Source organism: Salvelinus fontinalis, chromosome 26, assembly GCF_029448725.1.
Source record: "Salvelinus fontinalis isolate EN_2023a chromosome 26, ASM2944872v1, whole genome shotgun sequence".
NCBI classification, from domain to species: domain Eukaryota; kingdom Metazoa; phylum Chordata; class Actinopteri; order Salmoniformes; family Salmonidae; genus Salvelinus; species Salvelinus fontinalis.
Genome location: NC_074690.1, coordinates 33,061,924 through 33,084,796, shown reverse-complemented (window position 1 = coordinate 33,084,796; position 22,873 = coordinate 33,061,924). Strand labels below are relative to the sequence as shown.

The 22,873-nt window shown below is 40.6% G+C and overlaps 1 protein-coding gene across 1 annotated transcript in view; it reads left to right on the top strand.

The window, feature by feature from the left end:
• klhl14 (kelch-like family member 14) overlaps positions 1–21,414 on the top strand; it is a 44,064-nt gene extending 22,650 nt beyond the window's left edge. Inside the window, exons 4-9 of the mRNA XM_055883534.1 lie at positions 13,561–13,650; positions 13,825–13,903; positions 16,203–16,393; positions 16,722–16,880; positions 18,939–19,096; positions 20,029–21,414. Of these exons, the coding sequence (XP_055739509.1) occupies positions 13,561–13,650; positions 13,825–13,903; positions 16,203–16,393; positions 16,722–16,880; positions 18,939–19,096; positions 20,029–20,169 (818 nt within the window). The 3' untranslated portion in view covers positions 20,170–21,414. The remainder of the gene's footprint in view (positions 1–13,560; positions 13,651–13,824; positions 13,904–16,202; positions 16,394–16,721; positions 16,881–18,938; positions 19,097–20,028) is intronic.
• The last annotated feature ends 1,459 nt before the right edge of the window (positions 21,415–22,873 follow it).

Genomic DNA, 22,873 nt, shown 5'->3' with positions numbered 1-22,873 from the left:
CAGAAGTTTACATACACCTTATGTCACGAATCCCGCCGAAGATGGTGCCTCTTCCTGCTCGGGCGGCGCTCGGCGTTGTCGTCGCCGGCCTACTAGCTGCCACCGATCCCCTTTTCTGTTTCAGTTAGTTTTGTCTGATTAGTTTCACCTGTTTCTTGTTTGGGTTTTGTTTTGGGCTATTTAAACCCGGTAGGCCCGCCGGCTTTTGTGCGGGCTTGTTTTTCTGTTCATGGTGTGTGGATATTTGTGGATTCCGTTTTCCTGGACAGTTTCGTCCTATTTGTTGGACTGGGTATTTTATGCGCACTTGTGTTTGGTGTGAAAGTTACTCTATTCTTGGAATAAAGATCCACGCTTTGAACTACCCTGCTCTCTGCGCCTGACTCCTCCACCCACTACTCCTTGAAGCCGTGACACCTTAGCCAAATACATTTAAACTCAGAAGCTTATGAAGCCATGACATAATTTTCTGTAATTTTCCAAGCTGTTTAAAGGCACAGGCAATTTAGTGTATGTAAACTTCTGACCCACTGGAATTGTGATACAGTGAATTATAAGTGAAATAATCTTTCAATAAATTTTGCCTCAGGATATGTGGTTTCTAGTTTGCATAAAGTCCAGTGGAGTTCTTTGAGGGCTGTCGTGGTATCAGCTTGAGGGGGATATACACAGCTCTTACGAATCCCTTTGGCCCGGCAGTCTAGGGGGGGATGGTATCGAGACCCGTAACATAACTCATGCAAAGTGTAATAGTGACAAAGTAACGGTGAGAACGAAATAACCACGACAACTTAAATTCTACCGTCAAACTCAGGGTTTATTAGCAAACACATGGTAATGGGGTGGGGGTGGGGGGGGGGCAGGAAAAGGGGCTGAGCTGGACCCAAGGAAAGAAAGAATAAGCATCCAAAAACACCCCTAAGCTAGACTAGCCAATTTCAACAACAGCTAACTAACTAACCAAAAATACAGTGGGTGGTCCGCCCAGTTCTAACTAGTGTATTTAACAAAGTTTACCTACGGGTAGTTTATGCCCATGGGCGACCTGTCTGGTTACCCCCTTTTCACACTATCAAACAAACACTCAAACACCATAACAAACACAATACTCACAGGTGGGGACAAAGTGACATGTAGATGCTAAACCACAAAAGTGATCTACAGACATATGGCATTTACAGAGAGATTGCTACACAAAGAGATCGAGCTCCAGAGAAAACAACTGACAGGGTTTTTAAACCAAGGGAAAGGAACTGTGATTGGGTAGGAGAAAAGGAGCAGGTGCCTTCTGATTAGCGACTGATTGATGACTGATTGGGGAATGATGATTGTCACCTGTGAGTAGGGGAGAAGGAGAGAAAAGAAATACACAGGATACACACAGAATACTTGTATCCGTAACAACGGCCGTGACTATAACCGAAGAAAATTATCTTACAAGATAATACGGTCGCCATTTGATTGTGAGCTATTCTAGATCGGGTGAACAAAAGGACTTGAGTTTCTGTATGTTATCACAATTAAGCCATGAGTCGTTAATCATGAAGCATACACCCCGCCCTTCTTCTTCCCGGAGTGATATTTATTCCTGTCTGCGTGATGAACTGAGTATCCAACTGGCTGGTCCGATTCAGACAGTAAATCCCGACAGAGCCATGTTTCTGTGAAGCAGAGTATGTTACAATCCCAAATTTTTCTCTGGAAGGAGATCCTCGCACTGAGCTCGTCAACTTTATTATCCAGAGACTGAACATTAGTGAGTCATATACTCTGAAGTGGTGGGTGGTGTGCTCGCCTCCTAAATCAGACTAGAAGACCGCTCCACATCTCCTCCGCCCGCGTTGTTTTGGGTCAGCTTCTGGAATCAGTTCAATTACCCTGGGGGGTGCAAACAAAGGATCCACTTCGGGAAAGTCATATTCCTGGTCGTAATGCTGGTAGCATTGTTCCATCCCCGAGCCCAACTCAAGGGAAGACTTGATGTGCGAATGCCCATACAGTTGTAGCTTTTTGAGAAGGCATGCATAATTTGTTATGCTGGTGAATGAGGACCCAAAAGCGACTTAACATAAACAGAGTCTTTATTCCAGTCTTAAACAAAACGATACTCCTGGATATCTCTTAGGTGACACCTGCTCACACGCAGCATCTGATGAAGGCAAAAACACGACAGGGCGGAACCAGGACACAGAACAGCAAACATCAAACAATGATCCGACAAGGACAGAAGCGGAAAACAGAGGGAGAAATAGGAACTCTAATCAGAGGGCAAAATAGGGGACAGGTGTGAAAGAGTAAATGAGGTAGTTAGGAGAATGAGGAACAGCTGGGAGCAGGAACGGAACGATAGAGAGAGAGAACGAGAGAGAGAGAGAGAGGGAGGGGGAGAGAGAGGGATAGAAAGCGGGAAAGAACCAAATAAGACCAGCAGAGGGAAACGAATAGAAGGGAAGCACAGGGACAAGACATGGTAATCAATGACAAAACATGACATAATTGAGTAAGAATAGGAAGATTTGATTAACCAATGTCAAGTCCTAGCTGATGGAGCTCAGATATACCCCCCTACCCTGAAACACACATGCTGGTCCCCCGTTGTGACCATTTCCCAAGCATCTCTGTGCAGTCAGACCTTTTGATTATTTTGTGCTACCAGGGCCACAATCATTTACCCCCTCTCTGATTGTCCGAGTGTGACGCCCTCCCCGTGGGTTACTGCAGCTAGTGTTGCCAGGACTACCACTACCTGGGTGAGGGCACCCCACCAGAATTCCCACAGGATAGGTACAAGGTCATCAAGGTTCTCATTAGCAGCTTTGAGAAATTCCTTGTATATTATGCTCACACATCTGGGGACTTTGGCATTGATGGACCAACCCTGCCAGGCAGGCTCAGACTCGAGTGGCTATTGCTGCTTTAGTGGGTCTCTGACCGCTTTTATCGGCTACTACTTACAGTAGGCCTATAAAAGAGATAAGGACTTCTCCTTAGTGTGTGGGTCGCTCAGGTGGGTGTCTAGGGTATAGGGTTGGGGACCGTTCCATCATGATAGGACAATAAATATATATATATAGAGTATTAATTTAAAATGTATATCCCATATCTGATACAACCCCCAACTGTTGCGAACCAAATAGTAATAAGGAAAAAATTATGTGTCGGTGCTTTTTTCCCGAGGGAGATTACGTTTATGAATTTCCTGCATGGGCTGCGGGACAGTGGAATTATTACATTTCCCATACCAGAAACCATGGATAAATGGCAGCATTCACACAAAACTGAAAGCGTGAATCCCCGCATTTAACCTAGCAACCCCAGGACTCTCCAGAGTGTGGTGCGGGCAGCCCAACGCACCATCGGGAACACACTGCCTGCCCTACTGGACATCTACAGCACCCGGTGTCACAGGAAACCCAAGAAGATCATCAAGAACCTCAATCATCCGAGCCACAGCCTGTTCATGAAATGAAGAAGGCAAAGACAGTACAAGTGCATCAAAGCTGGGCCGAGAGACTGATAAACAGCTTCTTTACCCAGGCCATCAGACTGATAAACAGCCACCACTAGATAGCCTCTGCTCAATACCCTGCACTCTGCCAAGTACCCTACTCTGCCCCTCAGTCACTGTCACTAGCCAGATAGCACCGGGCACTGTACCCTGCACCTTAAGGACTTCTGCCATATGTACATAGTCATTGAACACTAGCCACTTGAATTATGTTTACATACTATTTATATATCTACTGCTGTACAAAATGTTTGATTATTTTAAAATGTTGGATTATTGTGTGATTGTTGACATTTACTGCATTGATTGATAGGAACTAGGAACATAAGCATTTCGCTGCACCCGCCATAACACCTGCTCAGCGGTGTATGCGATCAATAACATTTGATTTAACTAAAAGAACCACTCGTTCAAATCTTTAAACATCAACTGAATGTTAAATATTAAGGCATTTAAGGAAATCTGACACCTACACGCTCCTTCCATTGTGATGCACTGAAGTCAGGGACTATAATCCCCTTTCCTCATTCAAGATAAAGCTGTGTTAGTTCCCCTATCTGTCTGAGGCTCAATGGAAGACCTCTGCATGTCAGCCACACGCGCGCGCACACACACACACACACACACACACACACACACACACACACACACACACACACACACACACACACACACACACACACACACACACACACACACACACACAGAAGATAAAGCTGTGTTAGTCAGTCCCTATCTATCTGAGCTAGACTCCCCTCGATGAATGGAAGACTTTCGCATGTCAGCTAGCCACAGCTATTGAGATTGCAGCTGAGGAGTGAAGAAAATAAATTAGATTCAAGGCTGTCTAATTTTACAGTAACTGCGATCCATCAGACTAGCGGGAGGTGACAGTGGAAATGACGGATGGAGACAGACAGGTGGCCTTACCATTTCACTGATTCACGCTCAAAAGCACGGCACGGGCCCCTAGATTTATTGAGTGAAGATGATCCTGTTCATTATGACTGTCACCTAAGACCATTTCTCTCCATCTCAACGGGGGTCAATTTAGGAAGATGAAAAGGAGAACATGAGAGGGATAGGAGGACAACTTTAACATATAGACAGTGTACAGGCAGGGAGGTTGGGGGGAGTTTTTTGGCCCTGTGAGCTGCCGAGTGTTGTCAAATTTAAAACAACAATCAATGAAAATATATTTTTTAAACCCCTTTTTACATCAGCAGTTGTCACAAAGTGCTTTACAGATACCCAGCCTAAACCCCCAAATGAACAAGCAATGCGGAGGCAAAAGCAGAAGCACAATGGCTTGGAAATACTCCCTAGAAGTCAGGAACCTAGTAATAATAATAATAATACATTTTATTTGCGCCTTTCAAGATATACAAGGACACTTACAGAGTAAAACATAAAATAGCAAATATAAACATGGTAATACTAAAAGCAAAGGACCTGATTCCGACCCGAGCTAAGTGCGCATAAATGGAACGTAAATTAGATTTTTATGCACTTTTCTCTCTACGTGTATTCTGACCTTGAATTTAAACAGGAGAATAGCATGCTATTCACCCGCTATTTGTTTGGTGTGAAGATCAAAGAAATGAAGGTGTGGCGGAGGTATTCTGATCTCGACTCAATTCCCTCATAATTCCACCACCTTTACGCACAATGAAACAATGAATAAGGTTGAGCAACCTGTCGGTTCCAAGTGGAACAACATCTACTTTCTTTTTCCCCCAGATATAAATAACACCATTCTCCATGAGTAAGCCGTTTGGATGAGAGGATTGTAAATATAAATGACAATTGTTTTAGTTATATTTTACCTTATGATCGCTGCAGACAAATGTGAAACCAGTCATATGGCAGAAAACTGAAGCATATCAACATATCACCTTTTCCACAGTGAAGTTTATGACTTTGGATGAAATTTGGAAACCCAACTTATAGGCTTCTGTAGCCATGCACAAATGACAGTATAGTAGTACCAAACCTACCGAGTTGATTTATGATTGTCGAGGGTGATGCCTTGGACTGAGTTGGAAAATTCACATGCTGTGTGAAATTGAAACAGTCCAACAGGGAATGGAAATCCGCCGCAAACTCACAAGTGCTGGAGTCCACATGGATGTTTAAAGTGGAACTTACAGCGTTTTAGCAACATGAAACCTTATAAAAATCTGTTCATATACACCCCCAGGAAGAATATGACACAATGTTTTACATTTTCTGACAAGCGAGCACTTAGATATGGTCATTTTCACCTTTTCATCAATTCATGGAATGTTTGGGAATGACGTATATTTAACGATTTGTGAAAATTCTATAGCAATACAGGGTGAGAAAGCCACTGCAGTAAATAAAACCAACAACAAAAACATTTGTCTTGTCCAGGGCCGGAGTCTACGCAGACCGTTGCGCCAATCAGAGCTACAGTAGGCCTATATGCAAACAAGCCATTTACCACACGGGCCTGCCATCATTCACTTTAAACTGGACTGTGTGTTTACAGGCAGTAGCAACAGCACAACTTTAGATCATTAGAACGCATTCGCCAAAGGCCACAAAATACACTTGAATGGATTTCTGCAAATAAGTTTTTCCTAGCCACCGTGCTTCTACACCTGCATTGCTTGTTGTTTGGGGTTTTAGGCTGGGTTTCTGTACAGCACTTTGTGGCATCAGCTGATGTAAGAAGGGCTTTATAAATACATTTGATTGATTGATTGATTGATTGATGTAAATACCACGGGAGTCCTCTTACATTTGGGAACTTCACAGTCCTATTGAGCAAGCAACCAGGTAGTCTCTCTCTCTCCCTCAGTTGCCTATGGACATCAACAACAACAAGATCAACAACTAATGCTAGCCAGAGCAAGATGAGCTCAATTCTAACAAGGGAACATTAGATAAACCCTCTCAAACTTTTTCAGCTAGTTGGCCGTCAAAATTGCAATGATAAATGATGGGGAATAGCCTACTCCTACTTCTGCAGCTTGCCTGCCAATGCATGCTTGTCCCAACCCACGCTTTGACAACTGAATTGGAACTTCCCTCCCTCCCCACCCATTTGATCGATGCCAAATACATTTGTTTGACAACTAAGAGATATGAATAACAGTCGTTCAAGTTCAGCCTAGCAAGCAAAGTGATTCACCTTTCTTGCTAGCTAACCAAAAGACATCTGCATCTCTAGCTGTAGCCAGTACCCACCGAAAAATACAATATGATGGGAAAAAGTCGGTCACTCACCCACTCCTCCAATGACATGACATCTTCCCAGAAGCTAGTTAGCTATTTTGTGAAGTGCACCAGTCCCTCCTGCAGCAAAGCACCCCCACAACATGATGCTGCCACCCCTGTGCTTCACGGTTGGAATGGTGTTCTTCAGCTTGCAAGCTTCCCCCCTTTTCCTCCAAACATAACTATGGTCATTATGGCCAAACAATTCTGTTTTTGTTTCATCAGACCAGAGTACATATCTCCAAAAAGTACGATCTTTGTCCCCATGTGCAGTTGCAAACCGTAGTCTGTTTTTTTTATGGCGGTACTGGAGCAGTGGCTTCTTCCTTGCTGTGCGGCCTTTCAGGTTATGTTGATATAGGACTTGTTTTACTGTAGATATAGATACTTTTGTACCTGTTTCCTCCAGCATCTTCACAAGGTCCTTTGCTGTTGTCCTGCGATTGATTTGCACTTTTCGCACCAAAGTACGTTCATCTCCAGGAGACAGAACACGTCTCCTTCCTGAGCGTTATGGCGGCTGCGTGGTCCCATGGTGTTTATACTTGCGTAAGATTGTTTGTACAGATGAACGTGGTAGCTTCAGGCATTTGGAAATTGCTCCCAAGGATGAACCAGACTTGTGGAGGTCTCCAATTGTTTTCTGAGGTCTTGGCTGATTTCTTTTGATTTTCACATGATAGGGGAAATTTGTGGAGTGGTTGAAAAACAAGTTTTAATTACTCCAACCTAAGTGTATATAAACTTCCGACTTCAACTGTATATATATAGCATTTTACATATTAAAACAAAAGAAGAGATAAATAATATTTGTCCAGCCTTTGCTCCTATGCTTGCAGATGTGCATAATATGATGCAACCCAAATCAAAAATAACAAAAACTGAGCTATGCTGTGGGTTGTTGTAACATTTAAACTTAAAACATGTTTTAATTTTTTTGCACTGCATGGATCACAGGTGTGGTTGAGTGCAGCATTGCTGTATGGTGCACTCAAAATGTATTGTTGTTGAGTAGTCAGCAGTGGTGTAAAGTACTTAATTAAAAATACTTTAAAGTACTACTTAAGTCAATTTTTTGGTATCTGTACTTTACTTTTACTTCACTACATTTCTAAAGAAAATAATATACTTTTTACTTTATACATGTTTCCTGACACTGAAAAGTACTCGTTACATTTTGACAGAAAAATGGTCTAATTCACACACTGATCAAGAGAACATCCCTGGTCATCCCTACTGCCTCTGATCTGGTGGACACACTAAACACAAATGCTTAATTTGCAAATTATGTCTTAGTGTTGGAGTGTGTCTCTGGCTATTCGTAAATAAAATAAAAAACTGGAAATTGTGCCGTTGGTTTACTTAATAGAAGGAATTGGAAAGATTTATACTTTTACTTTATATTAAAGCAATTATATTTACTATTGAGACTTAAGTATATTTAAAACCAAATACTTTTAGATTTTTACTCAAGTAGTATTTTACTGGGTGACTTTTACTTGAGTCGTTTTCTATTAAGGCATCGTTACCTTTACTCAAGTATGACAATTTGATACTTTTTCCACCAGTGGTAGCCAGCCTAGGCTACTTGCTCAAATGTTGCTGTAATATGCCTACATGTTTCTCCTTTGCATGGTGTTTTGTTCCAGGTTTTGTTTTTTGGTTATTCATTGTCAAGCTTTAAAAACCAAAGCCAGACTGCAACAGTTTAGTAGCCTAGCTAGGACTATGGCATGTGTCTGTACACTTTCCCTCCGCTGCGCGCTGTAAACGGCACACACAAAAGCAGCGCAATTGAAGTTGAATTCACTGGTGCATCAGGCTGTAATTTCATAAAGTAGATGACAACTGTTGACTCATTTATACTCGCTTGTGTGTCCTAGCCTATTAGCCACGTTATGACTGACTTGTGATCAATGCCCTTGCTAGATTGATTGAATTGACATTCTCAGCCTTAGGTACAGTCGTTTGTTTTTTTTCAAAATATTGAGTCATTGAAATTTAAACAGTGCATCCCGAATGGGTGGAGTCAGCAAACAATGTACCAGGCCAGCTGTGATTTGCAACCTGATAGCAATATTTTTAAGACTACATAGAAATGTACTGTATTCATGAATTATCTTAATCATGCATTGAACTGCATCCATCTATTCTGCCAACAATGCCTTACTGTACATCATGGTATTTTGAGTCAAATAGAACCTATTTTTAAAACCTCTTATAAAGTTGGTTTAGAAGCATGAACTAGGAATTTGATCTTTTTGACTGATATTATGATTGTCTGTTTCATATCTACAAAGTAGTTAAAATGCTGCCAGTTCTACTTTAAAGGACCAGTGCAGACGTTTTTATCTCAAAATCAAATCATTTCTGGGTAACATTTAAGTACCTTACTGTGATTGTTTTCAATTAAAATGGTCAAAAATAAACTTCTTAACAAAGAGGCAATTTCTCAAGAAAGAATTTTGCTAGGACTGTCTGGGAATGGTTCTATCCTCCGTGTCTTTGTGAGACGCAGAGTAGGTGGACGGATGATCTCCGCATGTGTGGTTCCCACCGTGAAGCATGGAGGAGGAGGTGTGATTGTGTGGGTGTGCTTTTGCTGGTTACACTGTCAGGGATTTATTTAGAAATCAAGGCACACTTAAGCAGCATGGCTACCACTGCATTCTGCAGCGATACGCCATACCATCATACCATCAATTGCGCTTAGTGGGACTATCATTTGATTTTCAACAGGACAATGATCCTAAACACACCTCCAGGCTGTGTAAGGGCTATTTGACCAAGAAGGAGACTGATGGAGTGCTGCATCAGATGACCTGGCCTCCACAATCACCCGACCTCAACCCAATTGAGATGGTTTGGGATGAGTTTGTTTAACAATTTTTTGGTTGCTACATGATTCCATAAGTGTTATTTCATAGTTTTGATGCCGTCTTCACTATTATTCTACAATGTCAAAAAAAAATTAAAAAAACAAACTTGAATGAGTAGGTGTACAAACTTTTAACTGGTAATGTATATATAAAACACCTTTAAGTCCCCAAGCAGCACTGTGGCAGGGCATGTGGAGCAGGAAGATTTAATACCTTAGATAATTCAGAGACTAAGACAGGGGAGTATTTGGCAGGCCTTTATATCAGAATGAGGAGCAGTGGTTTTGGACCAGACAGTTTGAGCTCTAGGCATTCAAATAAGGTCAGATTCTGTACCTGCGTTAAAGACATTTGTAGGTCTGATCGGTGGAGAACAGCAATACCCCCTGCAGGGCCTGTGGAGCGATGTTTCCCTGTGTAGACATAGCCAGGAGGGGCAGAAATGTTGAGAGACAGAAATTCATTAGGTTTAGTACAAAGGTTTCATTCAGACATAAATGGCATTTTCTGTGATGACATTGATAATTCGTTTTTTGTTATTGAGGGATTATGTGTTAAATAGAGCAAACTTGCATTTGACAGAGGGGGCTGGTGTAACGGCTTTCCTCCTCCTCTTCATCAGAAGAGGAGGAGCAGGGATCGAACCAAAATGCAGCTGAGTTTGTAGACATGATTTATTAAAGGAAAAACACGAAAACACGAACTTGACTAATAAACTAACAAAACAAATAAACGGTGTAGACAGATCTGAACTACAGACTCACATAACACACGAGAACGCACGAACAGGGAAAAAAAGCCTACACATAAAAACCACTGAACAAACAAACCGAAACCAGTCCCGTGTGGCATAACAACATACACAAACACAGGAGACAATCACCCACAACGAACACTGTGAAAACACCTACCTAAATATGACTCTTAATTAGAGGAACGCCAAACACCTGCCTCTAATTAAGAGCCATACCAGGCAACCCATAAACCAACATAGAAACAGAAAACATAGAATGCCCACCCAACCTCACATCCTGACCAACTAACACATATAACAAACTAACAGAAATAGGTCAGGAACGTGACAGCTGGTTCAATGTGGAATTGTCAGATTTTGTAGCTTAAAACTCATTGCGCTAAAGTCAAACAGCAGCCTACAGCAGTAAAAATTGGTAATCCTCAAAGAAACGCTAAAAGGATCTGCAGAGTTTCTATATTTCTATGACAGGGTGGCAGGTAGCCTAGTGGTTAGAGCATTGGGCCAGTAGCTGAAAAGTTTCTGGATCAAATCCCTACGCTGACAAGATCAACATTTGTTGTTCTACCCCTGAGCAAGGCAGTTAACCCGCTGTTCCCCGGGTGCTGAAGACATGGATGTCGATTAAGGCTGCTCCCCGCACCTTTTTGATTCAGAGGGGTTGGGTTAAATGCAGAACACACATTTCAGTTGTACAGCTGACTTAAGTTAATTACAATATGAGTGAAATAGTTTTCCTTCCAAAAAATTGGAATTAAGTATTTTAAAAGGCAACTTTTCTGTGTTTAAATGGTGTGGGCATTAAAAATATTCACGCAAATAGACCGCTGATTGGCCAGCTCATTGTCCACAGGAGGATGATATCATCCTGTATAAGGAAATAGCAAGCATTTTTTAAACGGTCTGTTGAGATACAAGTTTGAGGTGGGTTTTTTAAAGGGTTTTTCTCAAATGTATGCTTTGGCCTCAAATACAAGTATAGGATTAGTCAACAACTTTATTTGGGTATAAGTTAAAATAATATTATCTTTTAAAAACAAGATTTTCACTGGACAGTTACTTTAATAGTCCATGCAAAAGATTATAAAAATTCAAATGAGAAACAGTCCGAGAGAAGCTAGCAAGAATCTAGGAAGACACCTACAGAGAAGACACCTAGAGAGGAAGAAACCTAGAGAGGAACCGGGCTCTGAGGGGTTGGACAGTCCTCTTCTGGCTGTACCAGACAGAGATTTAAGAGTACATGTGGCGTTTCAAGACGTTCAGATGTTCCTAGATGACCAGCAGAGACCAGCAACACTTCAACGCTTCAGTTGACTTTTCAGAAAGAACTCCAACACACCAATGTCTGAATAAGTTACAACAATTAATTGTTTTGAATCTTTTGGTTGATTTTGTGCTAATGTTCATATTTGATGGATTTCTAGCATTTAAACTGCAAGAACATGCTCAGTTTACGAACATATGATTTATCAATTATCCAAGGTTTTCTTATTAAATTTCTGACTTACAGTTGAAGTCAGAAGTTTATATACACTTAGGTTGGAGTTATTAAAACTCGTTTTTCAACCACTCCACAAAATTCTTGTTAACGAACTATAGTTTTGGCAAGTCGGTTAGGACATCTACTTTGTGCATTACACAAGTAATTTTTCCAACAATCGTTTACAGACAGATTATTTAATTTATAATTCACTGTATCACAATTCCAGTGGGTCATAAGTTTACATACGCTAAGTTGGATGTGCCTTTAAACAGCTTGGAGAATTCCAGAAAAAGCTTCTGATAGGCTAAATGACATAATTTGGGTCAATTGGAGGTGTACCTGTGGATGTATTTCAAGGCCTACCTTAAAACTCAGTGCCTCTTTGCTTGACATCATGGGAAAATCAAAAGAAATCAGCCAAGACCTCAGACAAAAAATTGTAGACCTCCAACAAGTCTGGTTCATCCTTGGGAGCAATTTTCAAACGCCTGAAGGTACCACGTTCATCTGTACAAACAATAGTATGCAAGTATAAACACCATGGGACCACACAGCTGTCATACCGCTCAGGAAGGAGACACGTTCTGTCTCCTAGAGATTAACTTACTTTGGTACGAAAAGTGCAAATCAATCCAAAAACAACAGCAAAGGACCTTGTGAAGATGCTGGAGAAAACAGGTACAAATGTATCTATATCCACAGTAAAACAAGTCCTATATCGACATAACCTGAAATACCGCTCAGCAAGAAAGAACCCACTGCTCCAAAACCGGCATTAAAAAAGCCAGACTACGGTTTGCAACTGCACATTGGGACAAAGATTGTACTTTTTGGAGAAATGTCCTCTGGTCTGATGAAACTAAAATAGAACTGTTTAGCCATAATGACCATCATTACGTTTGGAGGAAAAAGGGGGAAGCTTGCAAGCAGAAGAACACAATCCCAACCGTAAAGCACAGCATCATGTTGTGGGGGTGCTTTGCTGCAGGAGGGACTGGTGCACTAAACAAAATAGATGGCATCATGAGGTAGGAAAATTATGTTGAAATATTGAAGCAACATCTCAAGACATCAGTCAGGAAGTTAAAGCTTGATCGCAAATGGGTCTTCCAAATGGACAATGACCCCAAGCATACTTCCAGAATTGTGGCAAAATGGCTTAAGGACAACAAAGTCAAAGTATTGGAGTGGCCATCACAAAGCCCTGACTTCAATCCCATAGAAAATGTGTGGGCAGAACTGAAAAAGTGTGTACGAGCAAGGAGGCCTACAAACCTGACTTAGTTACATCAGCTCTGTCAGGAGGAATGGGCCAAAATTCATCCAATTTATTGTGGGAAGCTTGTGGAAGGCTACCTGAAACGTTTCACCTAAGTTAAACAATTTAAAGGCAACACTACCAAATACTAATTGAGTGTATATAAACTTTTGATCCACTGGGAATGTGGTGGAAGAAATAAAAGCTGAAATAAATCACTCTCTACTATTTGTCTAAAGTGGTGATCCTAACTGACCTAAGACCAGGAATTTTTACTTGGATTAAATGTCAGGAATTGTGAAAAACTGAGTTTAAATGTATTTGGCTAAGGTATATGTAAACCTCCGACTTCAACTGTATGTCCTGCACCATTCTCTGTCCTTTCATAACCAGTTTCTGACATCCTCCACTATGCTGTGTTGTGTCTTCCAGTAATGCCTTACAACAGTGCCCATCACTGTGTGGTGGAGGTGGAAAACTTCATACTACTGCTTGGTGGAGAGGACCAGTGGAACCCCAATGGTAACATGACTACTGATACTACTACTAATACCAGTAGTAATACAAAAAAATATATATAAATGTTTAGTATTTATATTCATAATTTGCAATTTATTTCCAATCAACATTGTTTGATTAGATAAGTGTGGCCATATTAACTATTTATGGATCTTTATTATGACATGTATTTTGCAGGAAAGCACAGCACCAATCATGTCAGCCGTTATGATCCACGATTCAACAGTTGGATACAACTTCCTCCTATGCAGGAAAGGTAAGTCAATGCAAACAAGATTGACAAAGTAATGCAATACAATAGATGTGTGAATTATTGCACTGATTATTAACACTGAATGATTACGGTGTCTGTATGTGACATTACACTTTTAAGGAGAAGAAATCTTACCTTTTCTGGAGTACTGCGAAAGGTTGAAAACACTATTTTGGTGTTTCGAGTTCTGTTTAGTGCAGAATTAGATACTCAACAATATATGTTAAATTAGTTTTGATTTAGAATGGACCATTATCATGCACCTGTCTCGAAACAGGGGAAGCGGAAAAAAATACATGTCATATTTGCACTTAAATAGCGTGTACGATGTTTTTCCCGTGATTCATTTTCATGCCAGCCTAGTAGGCTATACTCCTGTTTGTAAAGAGAAGCAATGTGCTTAATATTAGGAAAGTTGATAAATAAATATAGCAGGCCTAGCCTATAGAAAGCTGATGGAATACTCCACTTTTTAGTAGTGGCCATCACTCTGTTTTCTCGCGCAATTGCATAGCCCATAGAAATAGTTGATCAGCATAAGCTCATAGGCTCTCATTAAGTTTTTGATTAGATTTTCAATTACATTTGCATTGATGTCAGAGTGATTAGAGGGACAATAGAGTGTGGAGTAGGGAGTTAGCAAGTTTGGTAGGCTACTAATGACCATCAGCAGCATCAGAGCTTGCAGAATCCTATAGTAATTACCGTGACTAAATGGTCATGTGGAATCTGACTGCCGTCACGACTCATGACTGACGGTGTGGTGTTAATACGGTCACCGTAACAGCCGTGCACACACACACACAAACACACACACAAACACACACACATATCAGTGTTAATGTCGTCAACAATAACTATGATAAAAAATACTTTTCAACAAACTGTTTTTCCTGACGAAAACAAATGACAATAACGAGATGAGATGCCCTGAAAAAAAGAGAACTATTACCAATGGCTTTTCATTTTAGTTTACGAATAGGTAACGAGATGAGAATTCCATGTGAGACTAATGGTCATTCCATTTGACATGAAACGCCTTTTCATCCGTTTTGTCCAATCATAAGCATGCATCCCTGTGCATAATATACTGTATAACGCTATCCCCTCATTGGCTGCTAAAGTCTTTCTGTTGCGTGGGCTGTTTGCATTGATCTGGCTATTTAATGGAAAATGCACCGACTAATATGTGACTAAAATGACTGACTAAACCAGACTAAAATTGTCCAGCGTTTTCGGCGACTGATAATAATTAAAATGAACGAAGGATGAAAAGACTAAAATGTGACTAAGACTAAAATATATATATATATTTTTGTTGTTCTTGTTACTTTTTACCCCTTTTTCTCCACAATTTCGTGATATCCAATTGGTAGTTACAGTAATCCCATTGCTGCAATTCCCGTACGGATTCAGGAGAGGCGAAGGTCGAGAGCCATGCGTCCTCCAAAACACGACCCCGCAAAGCCGCACTGCTTCTTGACACACTGCTCGCTAAACGCGAAAGCCAGCCTCACCAATGTGTCGGAGGAAACACTTTACAGCTGGCGTCCGAAGTCAGCGTACATGCTTCCGGCCCGCCACTAGGAGTCGCTAGAGCGCGATGGGACAAGGACATCCCGGGCCGGCTAAACCCTCCCCTAACCCGGTCGTCTTTGGGCCAATTGTGCGCCGCCTCATGGGTCTCCCGGTCGCGGAAGGTTGCAGATCGAACCCGGGTCTGTAGTGACGCCTCTAGCACTGCAATGCGGTGCCTTAGACAGAATATATTTTAAGACCAAAACTCAATCTAAAATAGCTGCCAAAATTTACACTGACACACACACCACTGGCATAGCACACACCACCACAGCCCCTGGGGGGCCCAAGAGCTATATATATTTGTTTTTAATTACAAGAAATGTGCTTTAAAACTGCAAAATATTCTCTCATCCTTATGGCAAAATGTGTAGAATAGCAGGAAATTTGCTCTATAACGGCAACATTTTCTCTCAGCCTCATGGCAAAATGTGTAAAATAGCATGAGATTAGCTATAAAACTGCACATTTTTCTCTCTGCCCCATGGCAACAACAAAAAAGATGTGACCCTTGCTCGAACCTTGTGGGTGGGCCCTGCAAAACTGTGCATACCACTGACACACACACACACACACACACACACACACACACACACACACACACACACACACACACACACACACACACACACACACACACACACACACACACACACACACACACACACACACACACTGTCCTGCTTGTTTTAATTATGTTGTCTGGTTGACACCTCCTGCTCAGGAGAGCCAGTTTCTTCGCCTGCTGCCTGGATAAGCACCTGTATGTGATTGGCGGGAGGAACGAGTCGGGCTACCTCTCCAGTGTGGAGTCCTACAAGCTGGAGACTAACGAGTGGAACTACGTGTCCTCCCTGCCCCAGCCTCTTGCCGCACACGCTGGAGCAGTGCACAATGGGAAAATATACATCTCAGGTAAGACCTCACTCAATTTATAGAACCTTTATTTTACAAGGTTGTCCCATTGTCAAAATACCTATTTTTCAAGGGAGACCCACTGATCATCTTATTCATGGAAAATTAGTTCATGTTGGATATTAAAAGCTGAAAAATTATTCACTCAGACAGTCAAAATGAAAGTACAAAATCTACTGATCTGTGTATTGTGATGAGTGCAGGACTGCTTAATATCACCTATCAATGCATACAGACTTTCCAAAAGCAGAGTCTTGTGTCTATGGATCCTGATCCTGCCATTCGCAGCTAATAGGTCTTCATGTGTGTATCTGCCATACCACTACAGGAGGAGTCCACAATGGAGAGTACGTATCCTGGCTGTATTGCTACGACCCCATCATGGATGTGTGGGCCAGGAAACAGGATATGAACACAAAGAGAGCTATTCATGCCCTGGCTGGGACGAACGACCGCCTCTACGCTATCGGGGGCAACCATCTGAAAGGTAAGGACTGACATGTCTCAGCTACTGTACTGTACTGTGCAAAATAGACTGTGGAATACAAGATGGATTTTTTAAATAGTTGTACTTAGGGCTGTTGCGGTGAGCATATTACCACACCGGCAGTCATGAGTCATGACTGTATTAAAATTCTACGTGACCGTTGAGACACGGTAATCTCCTCTTATGCACTCTGGACCTGCGTTATTAGAACCAAACTCACTAACGACCATCAGGTCGCTGATGGCTTGGTACTCAGCACTCTATTGTCCCTCTAACCACTCTGACATCAATGCAAATACACTTATCATCATGTGCTTTTAAAACTCACCTCGATGTGGTTGATCAATTTGAAGAAAGATGTTCAACAACAGGTTGAAACTGAGTGGAAAACATGGTCGTTGTGGATGTTGTTTCAAAGCCTAACACAACGAAATGGACAGAGCTTTCTAAAGTCATTATTCATTCAAAACACCTGTAGGCATATTATGCAAATGCATAGGCCTATGAACCCAAGCCCGAAAAAAAATATGGAATTAACATTATATAGCCTACCACATATGCACGCAAGAAAAACATTTACATGTTTTATTTATTTAAGATGTCTTTGGTACATAATTGGTTTAGCCTATACTCCAAAATTAAACAAATTCTAGTAATCGCCTTTGAGTGTGGAGTGTATTATTATGCATACTGGATGGACTTGTTACCTTCTGCTTCGCTCTAAACTTTCTTTCCATGAGTCTGGGAGAGAATGTATAGGCCTAGGCAATGCTGTTGGTTCATTGATTGTGCAGAGCGGCTTACAGAGTTAGCCTAAAATTATAGTGAATTTCTATTTGAATAATTAATAGGCTGACACATTACCTTTAGCTGCAGAATATCTCACCAATGTGAGTTTCCATCTCCTTCCCTCTCTTCTTCATTCTTTTCTTGAACACGCATAGAGAGAGGCGGTCAGAACTATATACATTGACATTTGATTGGTAAAAACAGTAGGAGTCCATTCCATTCCAACTTTGATGTTGAGGTATAGACACCTGAGTTGCCTAAGCCGTTCACAGGATTGGTTCACTTTTGAGGTTCCTCGGGTCTCCACCGAGTTAGGTATATCTGGTTTTAGTTTTAATGTGCCGTATTGCTGGAATAAATTCAAGATACTTTTCATCTTGATGTTCTGGTGCAGTTTGGGCAGTTCAGAGTATTGATTGGGGACTTGTGGAGGAATGTAGCTGTTTTTCTGGGTGATGTGTGATGTTTTATTTGTGCTTCCCGTGACTGTGTTTTTGTATTTTGAAGGAAAATTCCACCCAAAAACTAGCCCCAAAATGTTTTGCTTGTCAGCGATCAAGTTTTCAAGATATGTAACTTTCCAAAAACGTGAATCATACCTGTTTGATGCATTTTACATCATATGATACTTTGTTTTGCATCATATGTATCATTTCTGTATTTTGAAAGTTTTATATCTTGAAAACTTCATTGCCGACAAGCAAAGCATTTTGGGACTATGTCAAGAATGGACCAATGAAACAAATACCAAGAGATCCTTTTTGGGTGGAATTTTCCTTATGTATATATTACAGTACCAGTCAAAAGTTTGGACACCTACTCATTCAAGAGTTTTTCTTTATTTTTACTATTTTCTTCATTGTAGAAAAATAGTGAAGTCATTAAAACTATGAAATAACACATATGGAATCATGTAGTATGATAAAAGTGTGAAACAAATCAAAATATATTTTCTATTTGAGATTCTTCAAAGTAGCCACCCTTTGCCTTGATGACATGTGATAATGTATCTGTGACACTGTGATTCTGTAGCAGCTGATGTGACTTCTTACAAGCGTCTCGGGCAGGTGTTTACAAAACATTAAGACCTGTGTGATTAATAAGTGCCTTCTCAGAGAAGGCCCGTTAGACATTTCTGTGCTGAGGTTGCAACTCATATTAAACCAAATAGATTTTGATTGACTTTATCTGTGAATGCTCTTCTTTTTTATTCACCTGTATAATCCCATTTACACTCGCATGTATCATTAACTGTTATTTTGTGCTCAGGGTTCTCTCACCTGGATGTGATGCTGGTGGAGTGTTATGACCCCAAAGCGGACCAGTGGAACATCCTCCAGACGCCCATCCTGGAGGGCCGCAGTGGCCCCGGCTGTTGCATACTGGACGACAGCATCTTCCTAGTGGGCGGATACAGCTGGAGCATGGTAAAGACACATCTCACTATCAACTTGATATCATTAATTCACGGCAAACCTAGGTAGGTCGTTTCACAAAAAGAGTGCCTTTTGCGTCCCTTTGATATTTTAAGTAGAAATTGTGCACCAATATTGAATTTTAAAAATCTGTTATATTAAAGGGATACTTCGTCATGTTGCCAATGAGGACCTTTATCTACTTCCCTAACGTTAGCACAATGACTGGCAGTCCATGGTTATCTGCTAGCATGCTAGTAGATAGCCATAGACTTCCAGTCATTCATTCTGCGAATGCTAGTTAGCATTGGCTTGAGAAATTACCTTTAACTTCCTTCATACTGGACAGAGACATAAAAATGGTATCCACAAATGAATCTGGCTCTGGGGAAGTATATAAAGGGCGTCATTGCCAAAATCCCAAAGTATCCCTTTAAATTAAATTCCCTTTAATACAGACCACATGGATATTTCAATAAATCAGGAAAAAAATGCATTTTGACATGTCCCTCCATCAACTCTGTATCACTTAAAGGGATGTTTTCAACCCACAATCCAAACATTTCTCCAAGTTTCATCATCATTGTAAAGCCTTAGTTATTTTGTTGCTTTGGCAAAGTCATTTCTTGAAGATTGTTATTCATTTAATGTGATTAGTGATTCATTTATGTCTGTCCCTCATTTTAAGGTCAACCCTGTTATGTGAACTGGAAAACTGAGCGGGTCTGGCATAACACGTCAACCCCGTTACCCATAGATAGACAGGCTAGAAATGTTTTATAAATGTCATACATTTTTTTGTGAAGGTTGAGTTCAATTGCCACTCACTGTTGTACACAACAAGCTTCCATTCCCTCTGTCACGAGGGGATTTATGGTTGATTTAAGAAAATCGGCAACTCTATTTCGGTCATCGCTGTTATTATTATTATTATTATATTGCAGGGAGCCTACAAGTCTTCCACCATATGCTACAGCCCAGAGAAGGGGACCTGGACAGAGCTAGAGGGAGAGGTGGCTGAGCCCTTAGCAGGCCCATCCTGCTCCACTGTCACACTGCCTGCCTGTCTGCCTTTCAACAAATAACACATCACTAGATACAGAGCAGGATGAGGAGGAAAATAGGTGAGGAAGAGGATGGGGGATGGAGAAAAGGACCATCGATAAACAAACATTTGTAAACAAATTTTGTGATGAAGTACTCCAATCAGCCGATGGGATGTGTATAAATTATTTTTTTACAGGTTTGACAAAAGAGCACTTTCGTTATTATTGCCTACTGAAGGTTTGAAAAAGTAAGTAATCATGTATTTCATGTATTTAAATCCCCATCTGTGTTGAACTTTTTCCAGACAATAGTCACATTTCATTTCAGATTTTTTCTTTAATCGATAGTAAGTGTTTTTGGCTTATCTTGATATAGCACGCATAGTGTTTAACTGAATTGTTATAGCTTTAAAAAATCAATTTGTATCTTGTTATTAGTAGGAGACATAAATCCAAAACAGAATGCAGTGTTGTTAAAAAGAATTGACACTGGAAACAACCTGTCTGTCGACCAAATCACACTGAAACTGAGTTCTGGTTAATATGCTCTTTTTTTCCAACCAAAATCGTGATTCTGTGTACAGTATATTGTAAACCAGAGACTAACTAACAGTTCATCTGCAGCAAATTAATCATTCTTTAAGCTGCAAGCAAGAACAATTTTTACATTCAACATCGATTCTGACCTTTGTAAAAACGGCACTAAAAACTAATATGGTTATTTAAGGATGGTACAATCAAATGATTATTATTCATTGCTAGCCATTGGTATACACGGGTAGCAATTTTAACTGAGTGATAAGGTAGGTTTTATGTTTTATGTTCAATGTTACCTGTTAATGTTTAACAGAGCCTATTTCCAGAGAGCACACAATAAATTCCTCAAAAAGGGTACATCCCATTTACGATTATGATAAAGCACACAGTGGTCCTCAATGCACTAATGGTGAACCTTAAAAACAGTGGTGTGTAAGAATGGTTCACAAAACTAAAAGTTTGTTGAATTGTTGTTAATTTTAGTATACTATGTTCAGAAACATGATGAAAAGTGAATTCAACTGTCATGTCTGCGTTCTACTATTTTGTCTAAGTAAGTGTGCAAGGTCCACACTTAATATTGGTACCTGTTGAATTACATATAGATACAGTATGTTACTTTTTTCTTGTAAATAATAGCTTGCAGTGGAACATTTTTGTGCACTCAACCTGGGATTTATTCTCAAATCCTGTTATGTCCTTTGCATTTTAGAATATGAAAATAAAAAGGAAACTTGACAATTACAACAGTCTCTGCAGCTTTTTTCAGGTACTGCAAATATTTCCAGTCAACAGACACTCACTTTGAACTTTGAACTTCCAGTACATTGAACTTCCAGTATACAAGGACATTCACGGATCCATTCAAACAAAGTAGCCATTCAGACATTTCTTGAATATAATAACTATCAAGCAGGGTTGGGTAGGTTACTTTCTTAATGTAATCCGTTACAGTTACTAGTAACCTGTCCAAAATTGTAATCAGTAACGTAACTTTCGGATTACCCAAATTCAGTAATGTAAGCTGATAACATTCTGTTACTTTTAGATTACTTTCCCTTTAAAAGGCATTAGAAGAAGACAAAGATGTCATTCAAATGGTAACATACATTTATTGCAGGATAAATCAATGTTAAAGCTTACATAGCTGGCATATATGGATGGTAAATTTAACCCTATGGGCTGGTTATGTAGGATTCTTGTAACCCATTCCTTTCTACTACATATAATAATACGATTAAATTGTCATAAGTCTATCAGAATTCCAGTCATTCCAATAAATGTTATACCAATAAATGGACTTGGAAATATTGAAGTATAGATTAGCCAAATTGTTTTACCTGAGCATAACCCCAAAACTAAGGACTTATTAGCCAGCCCTATTCTGTTTATGAATTTGTTGTCATAGAGGACTGATTGGGCTCATTGATTCGAGTTGAAAAATAAATGCTGTGCTCATGGAATGGCATGCTTTGAGCACTACTGAAAGTGCTATTTACATGTGAAGAATGAATGCCATATGCTGCATTTGCTATAGGCCTATTGTTTAAATTTTTTTGTTGGTGACACTTTGATATCTTCATAATATGCAGCTGTTAAAGGGCAAGAAACTGAAGCTCTCGTACAACGCTGTGTACTACTCCCTTCACAGAACAGCGCAAACCGGCTCTAACTAGAATAGAAAGAGGAGTGGGAGGCCCCGGTGCACAACTGAGCAAGAGGACAAGTACATTAGACTGTCTAGTTTGAGAAAGACACCTCACAAGTCCTCAACTGGCAGCTTCATTAAATAGCACCCGCAAAACACCAGTCTCAACGTCAACAGTAAAGAGGCGACTCCGGGATGCTGGCCTTTCAGCATGAAAGTGCACACCTCATGTCACAAGGATCTGTACACAATTCCTGGAAGCTTAAAATGTCCCAGTTCTTCAATGGCCTGCGTACTCACCAGACAAGTCAGCCACTGAGCATGTTTGGAATGCTATGGATCGACGTGTATGACAACATGTTCCAGTTCCCGCCAATATCCAACAACTTTGCACAGCCATGGAAGAGGAGTGGGACAACATTCCACAGGCCACAATTAACAGCCTGATCAACTGGTGGTCAGACCAGATACTGATTGGTTTTCTGATCCACGCCCCTAAATTTTTTCGAGGTGTCTGTGACCAACAGATGCATATCTGTATTTCCAGTCATGTGAAAT